Source organism: Apiospora aurea, assembly GCF_038362705.1.
Source record: "Apiospora aurea strain CBS 24483 chromosome Unknown utg000005l_segment0_segment0, whole genome shotgun sequence".
In the NCBI taxonomy this organism is placed as follows: domain Eukaryota; kingdom Fungi; phylum Ascomycota; class Sordariomycetes; order Amphisphaeriales; family Apiosporaceae; genus Apiospora; species Apiospora aurea.
In genome coordinates, this window is record NW_027117392.1 from 1,971,651 (window position 1) to 1,991,492 (window position 19,842).

The 19,842-nt window shown below is 53.9% G+C and overlaps 8 protein-coding genes across 8 annotated transcripts; 4 read left to right on the forward strand and 4 right to left on the reverse strand.

The window, feature by feature from the left end:
• Positions 1 to 570: 570 nt before the first annotated feature.
• On the forward strand, positions 571 to 1,314 carry PG986_007181 (uncharacterized protein; the record flags this gene model as incomplete). The annotated part of the gene is made up of 2 exons (XM_066843403.1): positions 571 to 875; positions 990 to 1,314. 2 exons carry the CDS (start codon positions 571 to 573, stop codon positions 1,312 to 1,314), a joined length of 630 nt encoding a protein of 209 aa, XP_066699515.1.
• Positions 1,315 to 2,193: 879 nt separating this feature from the next.
• On the reverse strand, positions 2,194 to 4,595 carry PG986_007182 (uncharacterized protein; the record flags this gene model as incomplete). Its single annotated transcript, XM_066843404.1, has 4 exons — positions 2,194 to 2,335; positions 2,395 to 2,533; positions 2,589 to 4,194; positions 4,236 to 4,595. The coding sequence occupies 4 exons, from the start codon at positions 4,593 to 4,595 to the stop codon at positions 2,194 to 2,196; spliced, it is 2,247 nt and encodes a 748-aa protein (XP_066699516.1).
• Positions 4,596 to 5,331: 736 nt separating this feature from the next.
• PG986_007183 (uncharacterized protein) lies at positions 5,332 to 5,638 on the forward strand (the record flags this gene model as incomplete). The annotated part of the gene is made up of 2 exons (XM_066843405.1): positions 5,332 to 5,498; positions 5,590 to 5,638. The coding sequence occupies 2 exons, from the start codon at positions 5,332 to 5,334 to the stop codon at positions 5,636 to 5,638; spliced, it is 216 nt and encodes a 71-aa protein (XP_066699517.1).
• A 3,838-nt stretch (positions 5,639 to 9,476) lies between these two features.
• Positions 9,477 to 10,968, reverse strand: PG986_007184 (uncharacterized protein; the record flags this gene model as incomplete). The annotated part of the gene is made up of 4 exons (XM_066843406.1): positions 9,477 to 9,650; positions 9,702 to 10,461; positions 10,533 to 10,713; positions 10,776 to 10,968. The coding sequence occupies 4 exons, from the start codon at positions 10,966 to 10,968 to the stop codon at positions 9,477 to 9,479; spliced, it is 1,308 nt and encodes a 435-aa protein (XP_066699518.1).
• Positions 10,969 to 11,831: 863 nt separating this feature from the next.
• Positions 11,832 to 13,357, reverse strand: PG986_007185 (uncharacterized protein; the record flags this gene model as incomplete). Its single annotated transcript, XM_066843407.1, has 7 exons — positions 11,832 to 12,003; positions 12,045 to 12,329; positions 12,403 to 12,506; positions 12,558 to 12,717; positions 12,776 to 12,798; positions 12,865 to 12,935; positions 13,210 to 13,357. 7 exons carry the CDS (start codon positions 13,355 to 13,357, stop codon positions 11,832 to 11,834), a joined length of 963 nt encoding a protein of 320 aa, XP_066699519.1.
• Positions 13,358 to 15,130: 1,773 nt separating this feature from the next.
• PG986_007186 (uncharacterized protein) lies at positions 15,131 to 17,204 on the forward strand (the record flags this gene model as incomplete). Its single annotated transcript, XM_066843408.1, has 5 exons — positions 15,131 to 15,366; positions 15,464 to 15,873; positions 16,012 to 16,860; positions 16,939 to 17,110; positions 17,156 to 17,204. 5 exons carry the CDS (start codon positions 15,131 to 15,133, stop codon positions 17,202 to 17,204), a joined length of 1,716 nt encoding a protein of 571 aa, XP_066699520.1.
• A 531-nt stretch (positions 17,205 to 17,735) lies between these two features.
• Positions 17,736 to 18,421, forward strand: PG986_007187 (uncharacterized protein; the record flags this gene model as incomplete). Its single annotated transcript, XM_066843409.1, has 2 exons — positions 17,736 to 18,284; positions 18,371 to 18,421. The coding sequence occupies 2 exons, from the start codon at positions 17,736 to 17,738 to the stop codon at positions 18,419 to 18,421; spliced, it is 600 nt and encodes a 199-aa protein (XP_066699521.1).
• Positions 18,422 to 18,941: 520 nt separating this feature from the next.
• PG986_007188 (uncharacterized protein) lies at positions 18,942 to 19,823 on the reverse strand (the record flags this gene model as incomplete). Its single annotated transcript, XM_066843410.1, has 2 exons — positions 18,942 to 19,625; positions 19,698 to 19,823. 2 exons carry the CDS (start codon positions 19,821 to 19,823, stop codon positions 18,942 to 18,944), a joined length of 810 nt encoding a protein of 269 aa, XP_066699522.1.
• Between the last annotated feature and the right edge of the window lie 19 nt (positions 19,824 to 19,842).

The following is a 19,842-nucleotide window of genomic DNA, read 5'->3' on the forward strand; positions in this document are numbered from 1 at the left end:
CTCGCGGAGGGGACAGGGTGACCGTAAGGTGAGGGGAGGGAAGGAGAGGGGAGATGAGGGGAGATGAGGGGAGGTGATCAGGGTAGCATGGCCGGGCGAGACATACGAGGCTGCCTTGACCAGTAGGTACTGTGGTTGGGTGGACTATTTACATAGGTATTTATCTGTCGGCCTATGCAGTCGTTGCCGGCTGGGGGATTGGGACGAAGGGGGCCCTGAGCACACTTCCATTTAAGTCAGCGCCCTCGATGCATCATTCACCACCTTCAGCACAGTGACTTCGCCCAACGTGCGCTTGTTTCTCTGCAACAGCCTGGCAGGCAGCAAGCACATCCAACTCCTACGCCTTCCTTTCTCAGAACACCCTTACCCTCGCCCTCACCCAACAACACGACATCGCACCCTTCCTTCTGCAAAGACAGACTTGCCAACAATTTCCCCAACCTAGGTACCTCGCCTTCTGCCTCTGCTTCTGCCTCTGCTTCTGCCTCTGCTTCTGCTCAACCCTGCTGAGACCCGATACGCCAACCAACAACCAGCCCACTCTCAAGGCCTAAATCGCGGATCATCATGAAGCTCGTCGCCGCAACTCTGGCCTGCCTCCTTGGCCTCGTCGGCCTCGTCGAGTCACAGGGCTTCGTCAATAACTGCACCTGGCAGTCCGCCAACCTGACCGGCAACTTCCTTGGCATGTATTGCAACGATGACGACACTGCCAACGACGGATACCAGTGGACCTGTATGTTGTGCTTCCCTTTCCTGCCCGTCCCCAGCCTGGATTACTACTTGCCATGGTCTTCTGACAGTCTTGACCCAGGGTTCGACATCAACCCCTGCCTGCTCAACAACGGCGGCCAGCTTGTCCCCTATGATAAGTAAGTCCCTGCTGCTCCGTCTGCCCTCGTCCGTCTGCCCTCGTCCGTCTGCCCTCGTCCGTCTGCCAGGTAGATGGGCACCTGTCACTTCACTGGCTAAATTGTCCAACAAAGCGGCAACTTCATGACCAGCTGCACCAACCTCAACTTCACGGCCACCAACATCACCTTCGACCTGACAGCCCAGTGCTCCGACACGAGCGGCCACTTCATCCCGACCGCCTACGACTTGAGTGAGTACCATCGGACCCTCCGGTCTCCCCTAGCTTCTCCCCAGCTCCTGCAAGTGTGCCACAGAAGTCTGCCTACTGACAAGTCATCGAACCCATGCTTAGACCAAGTCCTCTGGAACCACAACGGAACTCTGGGCTGCTTCGAGCACCAGGGCAATGCAACCGAATGCGGTCCGCAGTGCGACCCTGGCTTTGTCGTAACTTGATCGGCGCCTCTCTTCGCCCATATCTCGTCACTTGGTCGGTCCAGTGAGGCTTGGTGATGATGGTTCTTGCGTTTGTCGGATAAAGCGAAACGGGTGGTGATGGAAAGGAAAGTAAAGTAAAGTAAAGGGAGTCTTCTTGAGCGTCGCCTTACCACAAACTTGATTGCGTAGTCGGCGCCACAGCCCACTGGATTCTGGGTGCCTTACCGAATGCGTTGCGTTGCGTTGCGTTGCGAAGTCTACCTTGGGTAGACAAACGGATGGAATCTGCATGGGAACCACCCAGACAGAATATAGCAAATTCTGAACTCATTAGATAGACTTCCCAGCCTGTCCTTCCGATTACTCCCTCTATATTGTGATTTTGGCCTGTCGTTAAAGTTCGAGTCGGCTCCCCTACATTATGGGCTTTTCAGCGTCTATCTAGCCTGGATATTGCCAAATAGGTTGGCAACCTTGCATCTATCTATATACATACACCTCACAAATAGACGGTAGATCCGCCTGCCGACCCCTCTTCTTCCCAATGGCCATGAATCATACCACGACACACATGTGCCTTGGGAAAGGCACAAAATATGTCTATGCCGTGTTTTTGTCACGCTGACGCTCGAAATGCTTCCAATATTGGGCGTATGCCCGTTTTGGCGCAATATAAAGAATATATCCGCCCATATGCTGAAGTACTCAAGCAATTCGTCCGCGCCCGTATGAAAATGCTTATGAGTTGCATCCTTGCACTTGACAAGGCAGCTGGGCGCTCATGGAAAATGCGGCAAAATAACGCTCCGTTTGTTGACTCCGAGAAACGCCAGAAAACCCAAAGAATGTCTTCATTCGTCATCATAGTCGTGATAATCTTGGTCCCAAGATGTTCTTCTAATGCTTTCCCTTCCCAGCTTCCGCCTCCTTGGGCTTCTTGCCACCAAATATGTGGCGGCCTCTGGACTTGCTGCGAACGGCCTTTTTGGATTTGACACTGACAGCATCGTCATCGTCCGCGTATTTGCTCTTATGGATCCTGCAGAGTGGTGTGAGTCTGACTATTCGTAGTCAAATCGGCTGTTTGAGAATACTTACCAGCTGTTCCCAGGCATGCTCATCCCTTTCGCCTCGGCCATTCTGTAAAATTTGGCGCTCTTCTTCAGATCCTTTTTGCAGCCGACGCCCTGGGCATAGCAGAAACCAGCTTCAGTGAGCGCGTCAACGTCGCCCCAGCCTATAGGCGGTTCAGTTAGTTTCATGTTGCCACAGCTGGAAATATGTCAACTTACTGCCGGCGATCTCAAAACACCGCAACGCCAGTGCCTTGTCCTGCTCGATTCCCCATCCATTCATGTGACTGACGCCCAGCTCATAGATGCTCAGCGCGAATTGAGCCTTGCGTGTTTTGCGTTCAGTGAAATCCACCGTCTTGCCATCCTTGACGTTGCCTTCATCTTCTGCGATCTCTACACTGGCACCTTCTGCAGCCTTCCGCAGCCATTCCACACCCTCGCGTTGATTCGGCCGCATGCCCCACCCATGACGGCAAGCCAGAGCATAGAGCAACATGCCTGTAGGAGAACCGCCTCGCGCCGCCAGACGCAGATGGTATGTAGACTCTTTCACAGAACCTTCCTCGTGGCACTTGATTCCCTTCTCCAGATGTTCCTCGGCGCTCATCTCGGCCGCTGTAGGGGCAATGGATCTCGCGGGCTTCACAGTGCTAGCTGAATCGCTTGTAGTTGTTGACATAGGCGTGCGACCTCGAGTTTGTTCATGCAGCGGAGAAGTCAAAGGCCGCCCCCTGGGCGCGTCCTCCGACGGCCTGCCAGCATCGCTGGTCGATGTACGACTCGCGGCAAGCGAAGGCTCTCCATTCAAGGAAACCTCGTTGGATAACTTACTGCGCTCCAAAGAGGGTCGCGCGAGGTAAGCATCCGCAGCTGGTGTCGTGTCGAGATAACGCGAGGAAGAGCTACTAGGCCGTGAGGGCGGCGATGGAGGAGCGTGGCCTTTATTGAAAGGCTGCACATTGCTGGGGTGAACCATGGGCTCCTCCCATTTGAATTGTGAGACTTCATCGGGGTTGAACATGCCCGAGTTTCTCTGCAGCGCCTTACCTCTAGGCAACGAGTACTTGGTATAGATATAAGAGGGCGCGCCTCGACCGTCCTCGCCTACATTATCACCAAAGGCCTCGCTGTGCATACTGATTGGAGTCTGCGCCGCATCATCTCCCAAGACAAACGAAGGTTGACTGTCTTGGGATGCTTGGCGGGATGGTGTCTCGAGCCGAGCCGGTGGGTCGAAGCCGGGGGTTCCTGATCGGCTAAGGGGTCTCGAAAAGTTGAAGGAGGGGCGTGGCAGCGATGCGACTGAGCTGATAGAAGGTGACCTCGCGTGATGGAAGTTTGCAGCCATCGGCGATGCCAACGAGTGGCTAGAAAAGGCACTGCTACCTGACAATTTGCGAGGCGGCTGTGAATGAAAAGACGCGCTTAAAGTGTCGTCATTATGCGACTCGAGCGGTGCCGACATGATACTCGAGGAGCGCTTCGGAAACATGGATCTGGGAGGAGCCAGGCCCGAGTCATGAGAGATTTGCCGGGTCAACTTCTCGGGAGACGGTGGTACTGAAATGGGCGTGTCGTCGTTAAGGACAACCTGGCCGGCGTCTCTGGGGCTTGGATCCGGGTCCGTTGGCCCTGTTTCGTCCATGTGCTCTGGCAAGCTGTCTAGGTCTCCAGGAGACTGTTCCCTTCGGGCACCAAACATGCCATCATCTGTCTCGTCAAGACGGTCCAGCTGTCGGCCACGCTCGAGGAAGCCGTGCTCAACGTAGGGGTTGGGGGCACCGGTATCGATTCGTCCGGGGTTGGCGGTATGCGGCTCATTCTAGGGTGCATGGACACTGGGCGATCGGACGGATCTTCGACCTCGGAGAGTAGTCCCAGGCCCGTTTTCTGCATCGGTGTCTCGTCATGCTCTTCGCTTGAATCATACGACAAGGAGCGAAAGTATTCGGAACGGCCCTGGACCACGAGGGGGCTCTCGACGGTCAAGGGAGGCAGTCGGCTCATTCTCCTGCCTTGCTTGTTGCTCTCCTCCAGCTGTTTGGCGAGCAGCCGACTTTGCGCAGCGAAGGCATCGAGTGGCGAAAGTGCAGGAGGGACCTCCCCTGCGACATGTAATCTCGGGGATCGCAAAGGCCGCTGTGAGCTTGCAACGGATGCTCCAGATGCCCCGGAGGCTGAAGAAGTCGACCTGAGGTCGATGAAGTTGGGTCGGTTTGCCATGTTGTTTCTCTCTGCAGACCGGCCTGGAGTTGCGCAAGGCGCGCGCGCGCGATCTACGACAGATGGCAACAGTCTTTCGAGTAACGAGGTGTGGCGTCGAGAGGTTCGATATGCGACGATGCAAGACTATCTGCTTGGCGGGTACAGTTGGGTTACGGTTGTTCCTATCCCAGTGATTAAGTTCGGTTGTGGCCGGGACCAGGTTCCCGCGAGCATCAAGAGCCAAGTTGCGGCGCCGTTTGTCCTCTGCGAGCCAAGTTGAATTATCGAAGAGTGGGTATGCAACAGGACAAAGAAGATGGAGTTCAGGGCGCCACGGTTCAAACAGAAGAAGAAAAGGTATATCTTTCTAAAAAAAGAAAAAAGTGCTGGTTCGTAGAATGATAGTCGTGTGGATGGCGATGCCTTCTGTCGCAGGTGCAGTGCAGCAGGATGCAACATGCAACGGGAACGAATAGGAAGGCCGGAAACGGGGGGTGTACAGCGTATGTAGTTGATTGATTTGATTCGGGATGGCCTCTCTTCTTCCAGGATTGGATTTCAGGGTATCCGTCTCCAGGGATGGTGATTCAGGATTTGGGGCCGTTTGTTCTTTTTGTTTGTCAGGTACCTGATCCCGTACCGTACGGCGACGTTAGCTGGTACGCAGGGAAACTAGGTCGGATACCTGAATATGGCGGTTGAAAAAAAAGAAAGGGGTGCGTCGTAGAGAGCGACGGGATTGGCCAGCGTCGAAATGACGGCCCAGGTGAGCCAGGAACAGGCACAAGTTGCTGGTGAAGAACGGCGAGGGTTGGACGGCAAGCAGCAGCAGCAGCAGCAAAAGCCACGGCGCGTCAAACCACACGATCTTTCTTCCCCGGATGTCAGGCTGGACTATGTTGCATGCATGCCTTCATGCATGTACGTAGTACGGTAGGTAGCAGGAGCAGTGGCAGTAGGTAGGTAAGGTTAGGCAGTAAGGAGAACGAAGACGATATGATACAACAGACAGGATTGGCGAGACTGGATTGAGAAAGGCTCCCAACGACGCAGCAAGCTAAGGTACATGTAGGTAGGTAGGTAGGTATGTATGCTTAGCTTGCTGCTGCTACCAGACTGCCACCAGACCGCAGCGACTGGGATGACGGGGATAACTGGGATAACTGGGATGTGGCGGGTTGGGAAACAGTAACATGAAGTCAGTAGGTCATGTGGGTGGGTAAGTAGGCAAGGATGCACTTCAATCAATTGATCAATGTTCCCGTCGGCAGCACAGTCAAAGGTCAAGGTAGGGGCGAGTACCTCTTCCGCAAGGCGAGGCCAGGCAAAAGTAGCGCGGAGGCAGTGAGTGGTAAAGAAAGTAGCGGTATTCTAGCGCAGCCAGCTAATGCTCTAATCGAGCATCAATCATTTACTGTAAATACATCTGATCAATCCGATCCATCCATGAGCGAAATTGCGCGGAATGGGCATTTCCAAGGCAGAGAGGGAAAAGAAGAGACGGGGAAAAAAAATCCAACCAAAATCGCAAGCAAGATCGTCCTGAATGGAGAGGCAGGAAATACACCACACGGAGGGAGGGAGAGAAAAAGAAAAGAAGAAAGGCCCGCCTAGGTAGGTACTGTAGGTAGGTACCTGCTTAGGTACACACCTAGCATACATGGCAAATAACGACAGCAACCATCCAAAACCCGTCCCCTCCTGCCATTAGGCCTATGCCATGCTATCCCATCGGGATGGAGAAGCCTCGAGATGCGTATCCTATTCTGATGTGCAGTCTCGAAGGGGGTCAATTTTCTTTAGCCTCTTGGCGGGAGGGTCCAAGTTGGCAGTCCCGCAGTTTCGCCTGGTACCGGCGCCCGAGCTGTGATTGAAGCTGACGACGAGGTACCATTCTTCTCGGCATCTATGGGGTCTGCCAATAAAAGGAAGGGTGACCCGAACCCCTGCCCCGTCCGCTCTCTGGCTCTCCTCGCCGGGCTCAATCAACCAACCCAATCAATCACCTGTTCCATTGTTCCATGGCCTCGCGCGGTCCGGCAGCGGCAGGAGCAGGAGGAGCAGCAGGACTGATCTCGAAACCGGGCCTCATTAGGGGTCCTCGAACTGGAACTGCCACGGCAACTGGGCTCAGAACCTCCTCATATCTGGCCGATAATGCGATGCAGATGCAGCCCCTGGTCCCAACGCGCATCGATGTATGGGCGTACCCACATCCATCGCATCCGATGGATGTTGGCATGTAGGTACAGATGTAGGTTACTTACTGTAGGTAGGTAGGTACTGACATTTGATGTATGTAGATTGGACCTGTGCCTGTCCGTGTGTGCGTAGCTAAAAGTAAGTAAAGTAGGTACCAATTGATGCAAGTCAACCGAAACACCGTTCACATGTAAAAAGGAATCCTCGTCCTCGTGGAATGGTCGAGTCGACCTTTCATACTCCGTACATCATCATCATCATTATCGCCTGTGCTTTGCTCGTATCAATGGTAGAGGAGGCATCGACTACATAGACCTAGGTACAGTAATGTGCAGAAGCCGGAGGCTTAGATCGGCCTAGCCTGTCGCCTGTCGCAATACGAGGCTCTAGGTTAGGCCACAGAAATGTCTAGCTGTGGGAGCTTTGGGAGCTTTGGACGGTTGGACGGCTGTCGTCCCAAAGAGGGCTAAAGAGGAACCCTTCTCGCCTTCTAGAGCTCCTACGACAAGCACCGCCTTGGCCGGACTCGATGCAACCGAACCAACGTCAAGTCGCGGTTAAAAATAGCTTGGGACGACCCGACACGTTTGACATTGGACAAATGCCCACCTGCCTTTGGACGACTGCTGGCTTTATGAGACGAGATGGGAATCCGGGGACCAATCAATCACCTGAGCATCCTGCGATCGCGCCCAACTCTGTACCGTAGGCAGATTCCTATACTTCGCAGGTATAAGCGTGTATACTTAAGTATGTAGGTAGGTAGCTAGCTTACTTATTGGTTACCTACCTACCTACCTACCTAATGTACATACAATGAACACTTGTTAACTTAACCTCATGAAGTGGCATCACGAGGGCCGTGGGGTGAATCGCCAGAACAGAAGGCATTGCATTGCCTATATTATACGCTCCTAGTCCGTATCAGAGCGACGATGCACATTGGTCAGTCAGCTTCAAGCCTATAGCTTATCGCTTATACTTTTAGTTGGTCAATCTTGGGTGGTGGGTTCGACTGCGTCCTGTGCTATCTCGTCCTCCCGTCACGGGTTCTGGCATGGGAAATTGCGGTAGGTGCTCAGATGAGGCCCCCCCTCATCCAGTCATGTCAGGTTGCCACCTCATGTTATTGTAGTGCGAATACAACAATAGCGTCGGACTGGGGGACTGGAAACAGCAAGGTCGTTCCCGTCACACGCACGAGGGGAAATTCTAGAAGATTGCGGACCGCAGAGCTGGCGGTTATTGATGGCAAGCCGGGAATAAGGGAGCGCCCGTCCCCTGATTTACGTTAGTATATAAGGTAGGTAGGTAGTGGCGGTTATCGATTCCAGGCGAGGTACATAAGTGAGACCTCTGCTGAATCCACTAACGGCGCCCCGAAATTGGAGGCATTCTGGGTATTCTGGCCGTTGCTTGTTCGGGGGTGCATGTGCACGCACTTGGCCTGTCTCCTTTCACCATACATATATACCTAGAGAGGGAAAGAGATAGAGATGCCTGAGTAAGCAAGGGAGACAATGCGATGTCGATGTCCTGTACTTCCCGAACCACGTCCCGTCTCTTGAAACATGAATACATACACATAAGTTAAGGTTATTGGACTCCCGCCAACCGCTTACATCGCCGATGCCCCAAGGGTTGTGATATCTAGGTTACGCCGCCTTGGGTCAGGTACTGTCCTGCACACAATCTCGCGGCACTATTGCTCAGTTGGCTTGCTGGAGGCCTGTCCTCGCCGCCATGCATCTGAGTCTGTCCGGCTCTCGGCAGTTCAGTGTTAGGATCGGTGGCCGGTGTTTCAGCTGTCTCTACAGGAAGTTTGATGTCCTCCCACCGAGACATTCCATTTCTATGAGATGCTTCGCTTGCATCTGAACAGACGCCTTCAACCATATCATATGCTGCTGTTTGTTGCTGGGGCAAATGGATGCTGCTGCTAGCCTATTTATCCAGGTATGTGGTCAATGCAAGTATTGAGAACACTGATGGCCGTATATATCCTAGTGTGCACTATGCCTTACCCAACCTGCCAGCAATGGTGCAAGCGTTCAGATAGGGCCAAGTGGATGGATGTAAGAAGCTTGGTAGCGGAGAATCCCTGTGATGCCGTCCGTGGCTTGTGGGCTTGGAGTTGGATACAAAACATCCGGATCTGCTAAAAAGTAGATAGTACAGATATCCCTCAATGCTGAGTGCGGTTCCTGGGCCTCACCTTCTCCTCGTGCATCCAAGGGAGCGCGCAGCCACAGCCATTGCGTTATTTGTCTAAGTAGGCTGTCCGTGTTGGCCGGCGTCAATGCTTCGTGTTTGCCGCATGGATCAGACGAGGCCACGGCAGTATTGGTTTGTACCTCGCCTCATGTCGTGTCGGACGAGGATTTGGCCGGTGCTTACTTTACTTGCATGACGTCAAGCTCAATGAGCCAGTGTTTTGCCTTGAATGGGCGGCATCATGTTTACTTCTTTCATCGGGTTAAAAATAGCCATTGCTGGTGGTCGATTCTGGTGGCAATGGGCCTTCAGCAGCTCACTGGCCAAAACATGTCAAACATACATGTACATTGATAGGAAGGATTGGGATGGCAGATGAAGATCACCATTCATCTATGTAGTTTATGAAACCTAACCCATAACTCCGCTTCCTATGCATCGCACACAAACCTGATAAGAACCTACAAGAGATCGAGGTGGCACCTACAGATCTTTAGCGCGCAGCTTCTTGAGCCTCGTCGCTCCTTCGTAGACACCACGGTCCACGGCGGCGGCGACCGTCAACGTGCCACCAATGACGGCGCAGATGCCAGTGAGGAAACCAGAGAACGTTTTCACGCGCTCCTCGCGGTTGACAACCTTCATTGGTGAGATATCCTGGGGTTTGGTCAGTGTCCACTCGTTTTGGGCCGTGTTCTGCTAACTTACGTAGGAGAAGAAGACTCCGGGGATGCCACCTTGCGCGTGTTTTCGCTCTTTGTGGCCCTCTGCAGCATCATCACCACCAGCAAGACTTCTCTTGTGGCTGGTAACCGAGTATTGGTGAGTCTCCAAGCTGCCATCAAAAGCCTGTCCCAGGCTTCCAAGCCAAGTGCCATCGTCGTTTCGCTGACTGCCTTGCTTCCAGCCCAGGGGCAGGTAAGAAGTGGGCACGACCTTGACAAAGTACATGAAGTTAAAGTTGGGGTCCTCGGTCGACTGTTTGACACCGTCTAGCGGGTTCAGATGATGGTTCGTCCAGGGGATGTTCTTGACACTCTTCTTGGCGATATCTTCGGGGAGTTGGGGCCCGAAGCGCAGGTGGTGGATGGTGTGTTCAAAGGAATGGCCAATACCGGCTGGGTCGTCCCAGTAGTTCTTCAGATCATGAACGTGCATGTTCATGTTGCTGAAGCTCCTGCCGGGGGCGAAGTGAAAGTTTCCAATGACCTTGTTGACCCGCAGCCCACCTTCGATACGGCAACCTTCCCGTCGCTGCTCCTCCAGCTTTTCCGAGTAGTGTTCGCGTTCGCACTGCTCGACGTTCTCGCCACGGCCAAAGGCCCATGATGCCTGTGCATAGGCTTCTCGAACTTCGTCGCAAGTGCTACAGCACCCGGCCTTGGCAGCATTGCTGGGAGCGGGTGCGCCGTAGCAGGGACCACAGTAGTCGGGGTCAAGATGTTGCGCAGCCTCGTCGGCGGAATGACTGCGTGTTTTTGGTCAGCAACGAGCCAAGCAAGCGTGCTTGCGCAAAGATGTATGTATGTATGGACTTACAGCGCCAGAGCCTTGACATCAATCACACCACCGCCTTGCTGAGCAGGTTGGAGCCTGACCTTGTTGACTCCATGCATGACTCCATGTTGCTGCTCTCCAGAAACGTCCATGACATCCAAGGTGAGGAGTTCGCAAGGTATCTTGGGGAAGGTGATGTTCATATGGATTTCCATTCGCTCTCCTGTTGTCGCATTGTTAGCTATTGCCGCATTGGGGACGGTCTGCATCTGCCAGGCCACGTACCTCTTCCCTTGTCGACAACAAGCTCTGGGTGGATCACCACCCTCCTGTAGTCGGCCCATTCTCCCCAGGCGAGGTAGAGCACCACGATCAAGGAGACGATGGTGACGATGCCGCCGGAGGTAGTTCGTATCCTCGCATCCTCGACGGTCTTGGTGAAGGCGTCGAGCCTAGTGAATCTCGATTTGGCAGCCATTGCGATGCTGGGGTAGTCGAGGAAGGATCAACCAAGCTCAAGGGCGCACACAAGACAAGCAATCTCACGAAGGCAAGCTGCAAGCGAAAGCTGCGGAACGCGGCAGCTGCTGCTGACTGAATTCAACGGGCTCAGGGGACGAATTGAATAAGGAAACCGAAGTAATTGCAGTACTACCGTGAACACGGCATTTGGATCAGATGACTTGATTCCTCGGAGTGGGTTCTGTTCCAATCTGGGCTTGTGTCGCTCGAGATATTCTCGGAGATGTCGATCTGTCGGCAAGAAGTACTCGAAGCCAGCAAGCAAATCCACCACGCTCAAGTCAAGTTGATTCGATGTGTAAAGCATGCAAGCGCAGTACCCCGGGACGCGCCAAAGAACACCTTTCGCTTTTCAGGGACCGCGGCTTAGCTTGGGGCCTTGGGGCCCTTGGTGCTTGGGCTCTTTCGGGGGGCCAGTTGGGGGCCAGTTCCCAGCAGCGGGTCCTGAAAAGATGCCAGCTTCGGTTTAGCGACGCTTAGCGACGCTTAGCTAATGCACTCACTACCCCAAGGTCAAACCCCTTGAGGCTGCAACATTGACGAATGTTCAAATGTTCAACGGGCTGACATTTGAACAATTACGTACATGTATATCTACATACTTACTTCACATGCGCGCTCACTACAAACCAAACCCTCGATCGGTGGGTTGCTGTTATGATGTGTAAGGTAGGTACACACCTAAGGTATATATATTTATTATATATTGGTTTGTCCGTTTCCGTTTCTACAAGTACAGGTCATTGTCATCTTCGTCACATTCGTCCACAGGCCACAACAGGCTGCCTGGGGTTGGAACGATGCTGATCGTCCCCGGTGTCACGCCTCACGCGAGGCCTGGCGCACGACCGTGACTTCGGTCTTCCGTACGATCCCTAGACCCTCGAGAATGTTCTCCTGGCTCTCTGCCGCCTTGGACCCAGTGATATCAATCTCTCGATCAGCGCGGCTGCTGATGCAATGCAAATCGTCCCCGCCTCCTACCCCCCGTCTTTCCAAGTATTCAATGCATAGGCAGAGTTCCTCCCATACCTGGTGTTGCCACCTGTGGTGCCCCGTCGGGTCTTCTCCGAAAAGTACTTCATCAGCGGCGCAAGCGTCGGGATGCACGTCACAATGATGCCCAGGTTGTTCTCAATCGTTGACCACATGATGAGCTTGGCAGAATCGAGGTAGTTGGCAAGGCTCTTGATGGTCTGGATGCGGAACATCTGGATGATGGTGATGAAGATGCCGAGCGCAAACAGGCCGAGCAGTACCGCCTTTTTGCGTTTCTGGATCTTGGACGCATACAAGGTTGGGAAGGGGAGAAGCATGCTTCAATATACTTGTCAGCATGGCCGGCTTGGCAAGTAGGCAAGTAAGCACGGTGTTCCTGGTGGCTACTTACACCAACACGTCCAGGACAATCGTCATGGCGGCCACGGTAGTATAGAACGGAACCGCCTCTATGCAGTGGCCACTGGTGATGGATGGGTCCCATTGCTTGGCGATCTGTCCGTTGTTAGTCGCGTTTGGTACGTGTGCAGCTCGAGTGGCACATACCGGAGTGCAAAGGTTGATCTGTACCACCAAGAAGGCGGCGTGGAATAAGACACACACGATGGAGATTATGACTGTCAAGAACTTCCAAATCCCGAGCGGCAGGAATCGGAAATAGGATAACAAAAGGCTGAGTTTAAAGAAGAGAATACTGGTGATGTAGCTGCAACCGGACCGTCAGGACATACATAGTCTTTGGATCGTGCATGACAGTTACTTACAAGGGAGCGCCTGTATATTGCAACTGTCTTCTGTGAGCAGGCTTCTGGTTCCGTCTGAAATATCAACGAGATAGAGAGGAAGCACACACCAGTCCAAAGTTGTAGAAATTCTCCGGCGGCATGTCGCCGACGTTCTGCAGACCCAGGCCCCATCTTGTTTCTGGAGATTGTGGGTGAGTTATCATGGCATATACATAAGTGAGATGTCAACACAGCAAGTGTTCGGGGTACTTACGGATGACAGTGACTACTGCGAAGCCACACGATGCCAGCTGAAATGGGGTTAACAACAAGTCAAGCCATACATATGTCTGTAGAGAAAGCCACCACATACCCAAGCTAAAGCAATGACCACATCGTCTTGGGTTTGGCCGTTAGCATTGCATACGTTGTACACATTGTATACCCGCCTGCTGGGCGGAATGGAAACTTACCAACACCACTGGCCTTGACCAGAACCACCCTGGCATAGACCCGAAGCAGCACACAGACGAACGAAACCAATGTGAATAGCAACGCTACAATCGAAATCCAAACAGCGTCCGTGGGAGCGTCATCCTGTGCATTGAACGTCCAAGGCATCGCGGGAGTTGTTTGATATGTTCTCAGAGTGTCGTCTTGTTCGTACTCGGGTGCTGGAAGAGGGTTTAGGGGCGGGTACAAAGTACGGATGGGCTTTGTCAATGCCCGTTGGTCAACCAGCCTCGAAAGCAGGAAGCGATAGATATCACCTTTGGGACCTACGATGAAAGTAGATGGAGGACGTCTCCGAGAGCTCTAGTGCAACAACAGTCTAGAAAGAAGACTCGAAGGGATATGACGTCGAATGCTGGAGGGACCAAGTCCTCTTTGCCGAGGGATATCGAGTGTTAAAAAGCAGCAAGTCCGTGTCTTGCCCCCTCATGGACATATCAAGTTTCTTTGGCAGTGACTATAGAACTATCAAGGTCAAGGGCAGAAGGCAAAACCAGCTCCTTATTTCCCATTTCTGGGGCGGCTGAGAGGCATGGGTGTTGTCGCGACGATATCTCTGATTCCACACCACCCATGCCTCTCAACTGCCTCGGCATGCCCCCAACCGACGAGATCGACTAGTTGCTCGATCACATAGCGGTCAGTACGAAGGCCGTAGGCAGCTGCCGGCCTGTCCATACCTGACCCAGATCGTCGACGACTGCATTTCATCAAGACGATCTTGGCGCGATTTGTCCACATGCCGTCTGAATGCATTGCCCATGGAGCACAGCAGTACAGAGTCAATCATGGTACACCGAGCCGAAGCTGCAACGAAGATCGTTCATCCAAGGGCTTGCGATATCCTAGGCCCTCCAGCATCGGCCACGGTTGCTAACCAAGATAGTATCAAGATGTGCTGTGACAAGGGGATGTTCACTCGCGAACCCACGTGGCGGATACCAAACTGCTGGGTCGCATCCGCCGTGGTGATTGCAACAGTCGGGCATCCCGCGTATAAGCGAGTCATGTCCTACGAAAACGAGGTAACTCAGCTGCCGATCCCTACCGGGGTAAAGCACCGCAACAATTTTCCCACAAGGGCAATGCGGGCTTTCTGATAGAAGATCGCTCCACTGTCTTTCTTGAGGCCATAGCCAGGAAGCAGCTTGCTTCAATGTGGCCATTGGTTTGTGAGTGTGAGTGAGAGACGGAGAGAATATTGTTAGCGCCAAGCAGGATGGATATTCCCCGCCAGCAGCAGCCGACACGGTGATGTCCAAGATTGCCATACCGTTTGTCTTCGCATAACCAATGTGTACTTTATACCGTTATGCAGCAATCGAGATGTGTGTGTCTACCTACCTGTATTACCGATAGACACTTAGCTGACTATAGCTGGAAAGGACTCTAGAGGCTCCCCCGAAGAGACTGTCTCAGACGGTTGTGGAAGGCAATTTGCCTACCCCATGTCTTATCCACCCACCAAGTCATCTTGGCTACGGGTCCCAGTTCAATAGATCAACAACACCAAAACCGCCCTGCACTGCACTATCCCGACGAGGGACCCCAAGAGGCGGAGGTCAGTCCGCACTCGTGTCCACTGGCCAGTAGAAGATCCCACGATGCTGATCCTCGACAAAAATGCCGTCCGGTTTTACACATTCGGGTGCCCGATGTACCGTACGAGCTGTGTCACTGGCCCGCATGGGAGTACTACCCCGGACGCGCCAGGCTCCAAAAGGTTGGATTCCGAGAACTGTCAAAAGAGAATAATAAAGTTCCTCGCGGTCGATCGCAATCCATCGCTTTCTCTTCTCAAGCGCGTCCCTTCGTTTTTCTCTCGTTCTGTGGTCTTGGCCACCTGCCTCTCTCTATCGCTATCGTCTCGTGCCCGCCAGCATGAAGATCCTTCTTGGCCTGCTAGCCGCCATCCAGGTCGTCGCCGCAGTATCGCGTTGCCATGGTGCCGCAGCCGCAGGAACTACGGAGGCCTGCAAATGTTTCCCTGGAGACAGCTGCTGGCCTGCGCCTGCAGAGTGGGATAAGCTGAACAGCACTGTCGGGGGGCCGTCTGATCCAGACAGTCCCCCTCGGCGCCCCTTGCCATGGGCAGGATTACAATGCAGAAGTTTGCGGTAACCTGCGGCAGCAATGGCAGTTCGAGGAAGTCCAGTATGTTTGCCGTCCCGGTGCTTGAGCTCACTGTTCACCATATGCTAATGTCGGAGTCAGCATGAGCTCCTCTTCTTCGGTGATGGCACCCTTCTTTGCCAACCAGAGCTGTGACCCTTTCCAGTCCAAGTCTCGTTCCTGCGAGCTGGGCAATTATGTCCGCTATGCCGTCAACGCCACCAGCGCCGGTGACATCAAGGCAGCTATTGCCTTTGCCAAGGAGAATAATGTCCGGTTCGTTGTCCGCAACACTGGCCACGACTATCTCGGACGTTCGACGGGTGCCGGCGCACTTGCTGTATGGACTCACCACCTCAAGGACATCCAGTTCCTCGACAGCAACGACCAAGGATACCAGGGAAAGGCCGTCAAACTTGGTGCCGGTGTTCAAGGTTTCGACATCTTGGAAGCCGGTCGTAGCAAGGGGCTAGTTGTGGTGGGTGGCGAATGTCCTACCGTTGGTATTGCAGGTCGGTACACTTCCCAAACGCGTCCTCGTCTACCCCGAGTTGTCCTTATTAGCACATTTTCCTCGCTCGGGAAGCCTCTATAAACCACGCCTCGGCTGTCCACAAGTTCGTATATGCTAATGCAAATTCAACCTGTAGGCGGATACACACAAGGAGGCGGGCACTCTGCTCTCAGTACCGAGTTTGGGTTAGCCGCGGATAATGTCCTGTCTTGGGAGGTCGTTACCGCCGATGGTACCTTTTTGAATGCGAGTCGAACAGAGAACCCTGATCTGTTCTGGGCCCTCAACGGCGGCGGCGGCGGCACTTTTGGCGTGGTAGTCTCAATGACTATCAAGGCCTTCCCGGACGCCACGATCGGCGGAGCTTCGCTATCCTTTTATATGAAAAACAACCCGAAAGAGAGCTTCTACAATGGAATCCAGGCCTTCCATGAGGCGTTACCGGCTATGGTCGATGCTGGGGCAATGGTTGTCTACTACTTCACCGATAGCTTCTTCCAGATCTCGCCCCTGACCGCCTATGACAAAACAAAGGACGAGGTTGAGATGCTCCTTCGACCTTTCATTTCAAAGCTTGATACGCTCGACATCAAGTACAACATGGAGTATAGCCAGTTTGAGAGCTACTACGAGCATTACGACCATTACTTCGGCCCGCTCCCTCTCGGCAACATCCAAGTCGGAATCGCCCAGTACGGGGCGCGACTGATCCCTCGCGGCGTGGCGGCCAATATATCCACGATGTGGCGAAGCGTTGTCGAGCAAGGAGTGACTTGGATCGGCGTCGGAACCGACGTGTCCTCCTTTGGTACCAGTGAAACCACGTCCGTTCATCCAGCGTGGCGCGACGCCCTTGTCCACACCACTTTGACCTTGCCTTGGAACTTTACAGCGCCCTGGGAAGAGATGGTCGCCCTGCAAGACAAAATGACCAAGGAGATCATGCCTGAGGTTGAGGCGGCCACAGTTGGATCGGGCTCATATGGTAAAGCCCCCCCTCGTACAGCCTTGTAGCTGGCTGCATGGTGTTGCGCTGGATACAGATTGCTAACGACGGAATCAGTCAACGAGGGCGATTGGCGCCAACCCAATTTCCAGGACACCTATTGGGGTTCCAATTATCAGAGACTGCTTGCTATCAAGAAGCGATATGATCCAACCAACTTCTTCTACGCTACGGTCGGGGTAGGGAGTGAGGCCTGGCAAGTTTCAGAAGATGGTAGACTGTGCCCAGCGTAAGTCTGTCTCCACGTCTTCGCCTGCGCCCCAACCACTGATAGCCAACCAGAGGATATCGAGGGACGAGATCTCCCTCGCGCGGAACTATAGCAGCGCATGGCAACTGCGTCGTCGAAAACAACTGCTGGTTCCCCGAGTCAAGTCCAGCATTTATTTATATAACTAGAGCAGATGCCGGATATAGTTACTGTAGCCTAGTCTGAGATGTGTATATTTTATTTTAATACCTCTGATATAGTTAATGTCGTCAAAATGGCAACTTCGTCTGTGTATTGCCGGAGGGCCCCCTAAGAGGTTGGATGCTACAGAGCCGAAAGCCGACGCCGGCAAGCCGAGTGAAATGATGCGACGGCGTCGGCTTGCCGGCTTCGCTACCAATCACGGCAAAAATCCGAGTTACCCACTCTAAGCAGTAAGATACGATATGATTGGTGTACATATATGTATATCAATGTAAGCATAAGCGACCCTTCCCCCGACAAGGCGCGATGGGATGGGCAGAACCTAACGACCTCTTATACGACAGGCATCTGTGTATTTCTATACACAGTACCTGTTTCGTTTCGCCAGAATCCGGACTTGCACTTCCATCCGCCCCACCATCGTCGCCATCTACATACAATGACGAGCCTGCAAGCAGAAACTCCCAGTGGCGCTCTCCCGGCCCCCATCGTGACAACCCCCAGGTGCTATCTCCGGCCCTATGACCCAAGGGATGCGCCTGCCGCATCCTCGTTGGCGAACGACGCCGAGGTGGTCCGTTTCCTGCGTGACCGGTTCCCACACCCCTACACACTGGACGACTCACATGCGTTCATCAAGTCGACGTTGGAGGCGAAGCCCGTTCTCGACTTCGCCGTCTTCGCCACGCCGAACGGCGACTGCGCGGGGGAGTTCGCGGGCGGCATGGGCCTGACGCCGGGCCGCGACGTCCAGTCCCGCACCTGGGAGCTTGGGTACTGGATAGGGCAGAAGTTCTGGGGGCAGGGCATCGCGACCATGGCGGTCAAGGCGTTTGCGCGCTGGGCTTTCCAGACGTTCCCCGAGCTGCACCGGCTCGAGGCCGAGGTCTATCATATGAACGCCGGAAGCATCCGGGTCTTGGAGAAGGCTGGCTTCACCAAGGACGGTGTGAGGCGCGGCGCTGCTTGCAAGAAGGGCGTGGTCATGGTTAGTCATCCCCGGGGTCTTGGGGATCCTTGCGCAGTCAAATCTCATTCGCCATGGAGCAACGCTTACTTAGAATCGCCTTTTAGGATGTGCACGTGTATGGGCTGCTTCGGGACGAGTTGGGTGGACTGGAATGAACCACGCAGGAGCAGCCACATGCAGGTTAGAAACACCAGACAGGCTGAAACAGGCCGCCCGTGCGAGTTGAAGTTGGGCCACTTTCAGGGCCAGTACCGTGGGATCTTCAAGAAGATTACACTTTATACGATTCTCAAGGTAGCCCGTAGGATATGCGGGGACTCGGTCTTGATGTCACTTGATTAACTAATCCGACATGCAAACCACTCGCGCCTCCTCGTTTGCTGTGATCTGCGTTCAGTTAGGGTTTGTGTGGACATGGTAAGCAGAAGGGTCCTCATAGCGCCGCCGCCTGACGGATCCGGGCGTTACGGCCAACTGTAAGTGAGAACCGGTCCACATAGAGCGAATTCAACATCTCGATATAGCACCTGTAGCAAAAGAGCAATAGAGGGTGTGACAGAGCCAGGTAGGTTTCCCCAGCAATAAGACGCCGTCTATTATGGCACAGTATAGAAATACAGAGTGCTCTCATCAAGACCTGATGTCGTCCATAACCGTTACGTAACCTCGCCCCTTTCACGAGTCCACCTCCATCTGCTCTCCCTCTACAGTCTGCACACTGACGTACTTGCCGATTTCGTCCTTGGTGATGATCTTCTCGTTCAGAACCGCCGTGGTACCGCGGGCGAACTTGTAGTTCTTGAGCTTCTGGCTTCGCTCGTTGGGCTTGACGTAGCCTCTGTGCAGGGTAGTCTTGTCTGGCGTGATGACGGCGACATCGACGTTGGAACCGGATCCCAGATCGTTGAAGATACCGGCTTGGATGGCCTCTGAGCAAAGCTTCATGGCATCCTGTTGGGTCAGGGTGGGCTTCCACTGCGTCTCGAAAACGGACATGGCAGCCAAAGAGCCGGAACCCATGGTGACGTAGGGCAGCTTGTCCGTGCTGCCGTGGGCATGGACGGTGAAGAGATGGACACCTGTAGGGTCGACGCCAGCCACGACGAGGTAGGCGCCGATGTGGCCTTGGTATCGGAAGAGGTGCTGCTTCAGCAGGGTCATGCATGTGACGACACGAGGCTTTCGGCCGGTGGACAAGGAGTGAAGCTCGAGTTGGGAGGAGATGAGGGCGGTGGTGAATTCAGTATCGGCAGCAGTACCGGCACCGGCACACCAGATCTGAGGCGCTATGTAGTGAAGCTTCTCGCAGTTCTTGTCGGCAACAATGGGACCGCTCGTGGCGCGGGTATCGGCAGCGATCTAGTAGATAGGTTAGTTTTATTATTTGCCGCCGCCCGGTCTCTATGCAGGCGCGAGAAAGGTAAGACCTACCACCACACCACCATCGTATATGCAGCCGACGATGGTAGTACCTGTGCTGGTGGCCTTGGGCAGAGGGACACCGCGCGCATGCAAGGCTGCATTGCGGTTGTAGTTGGAGAAGTCGAAGCCAGGCATGATGGCTGCTTCAAGACGG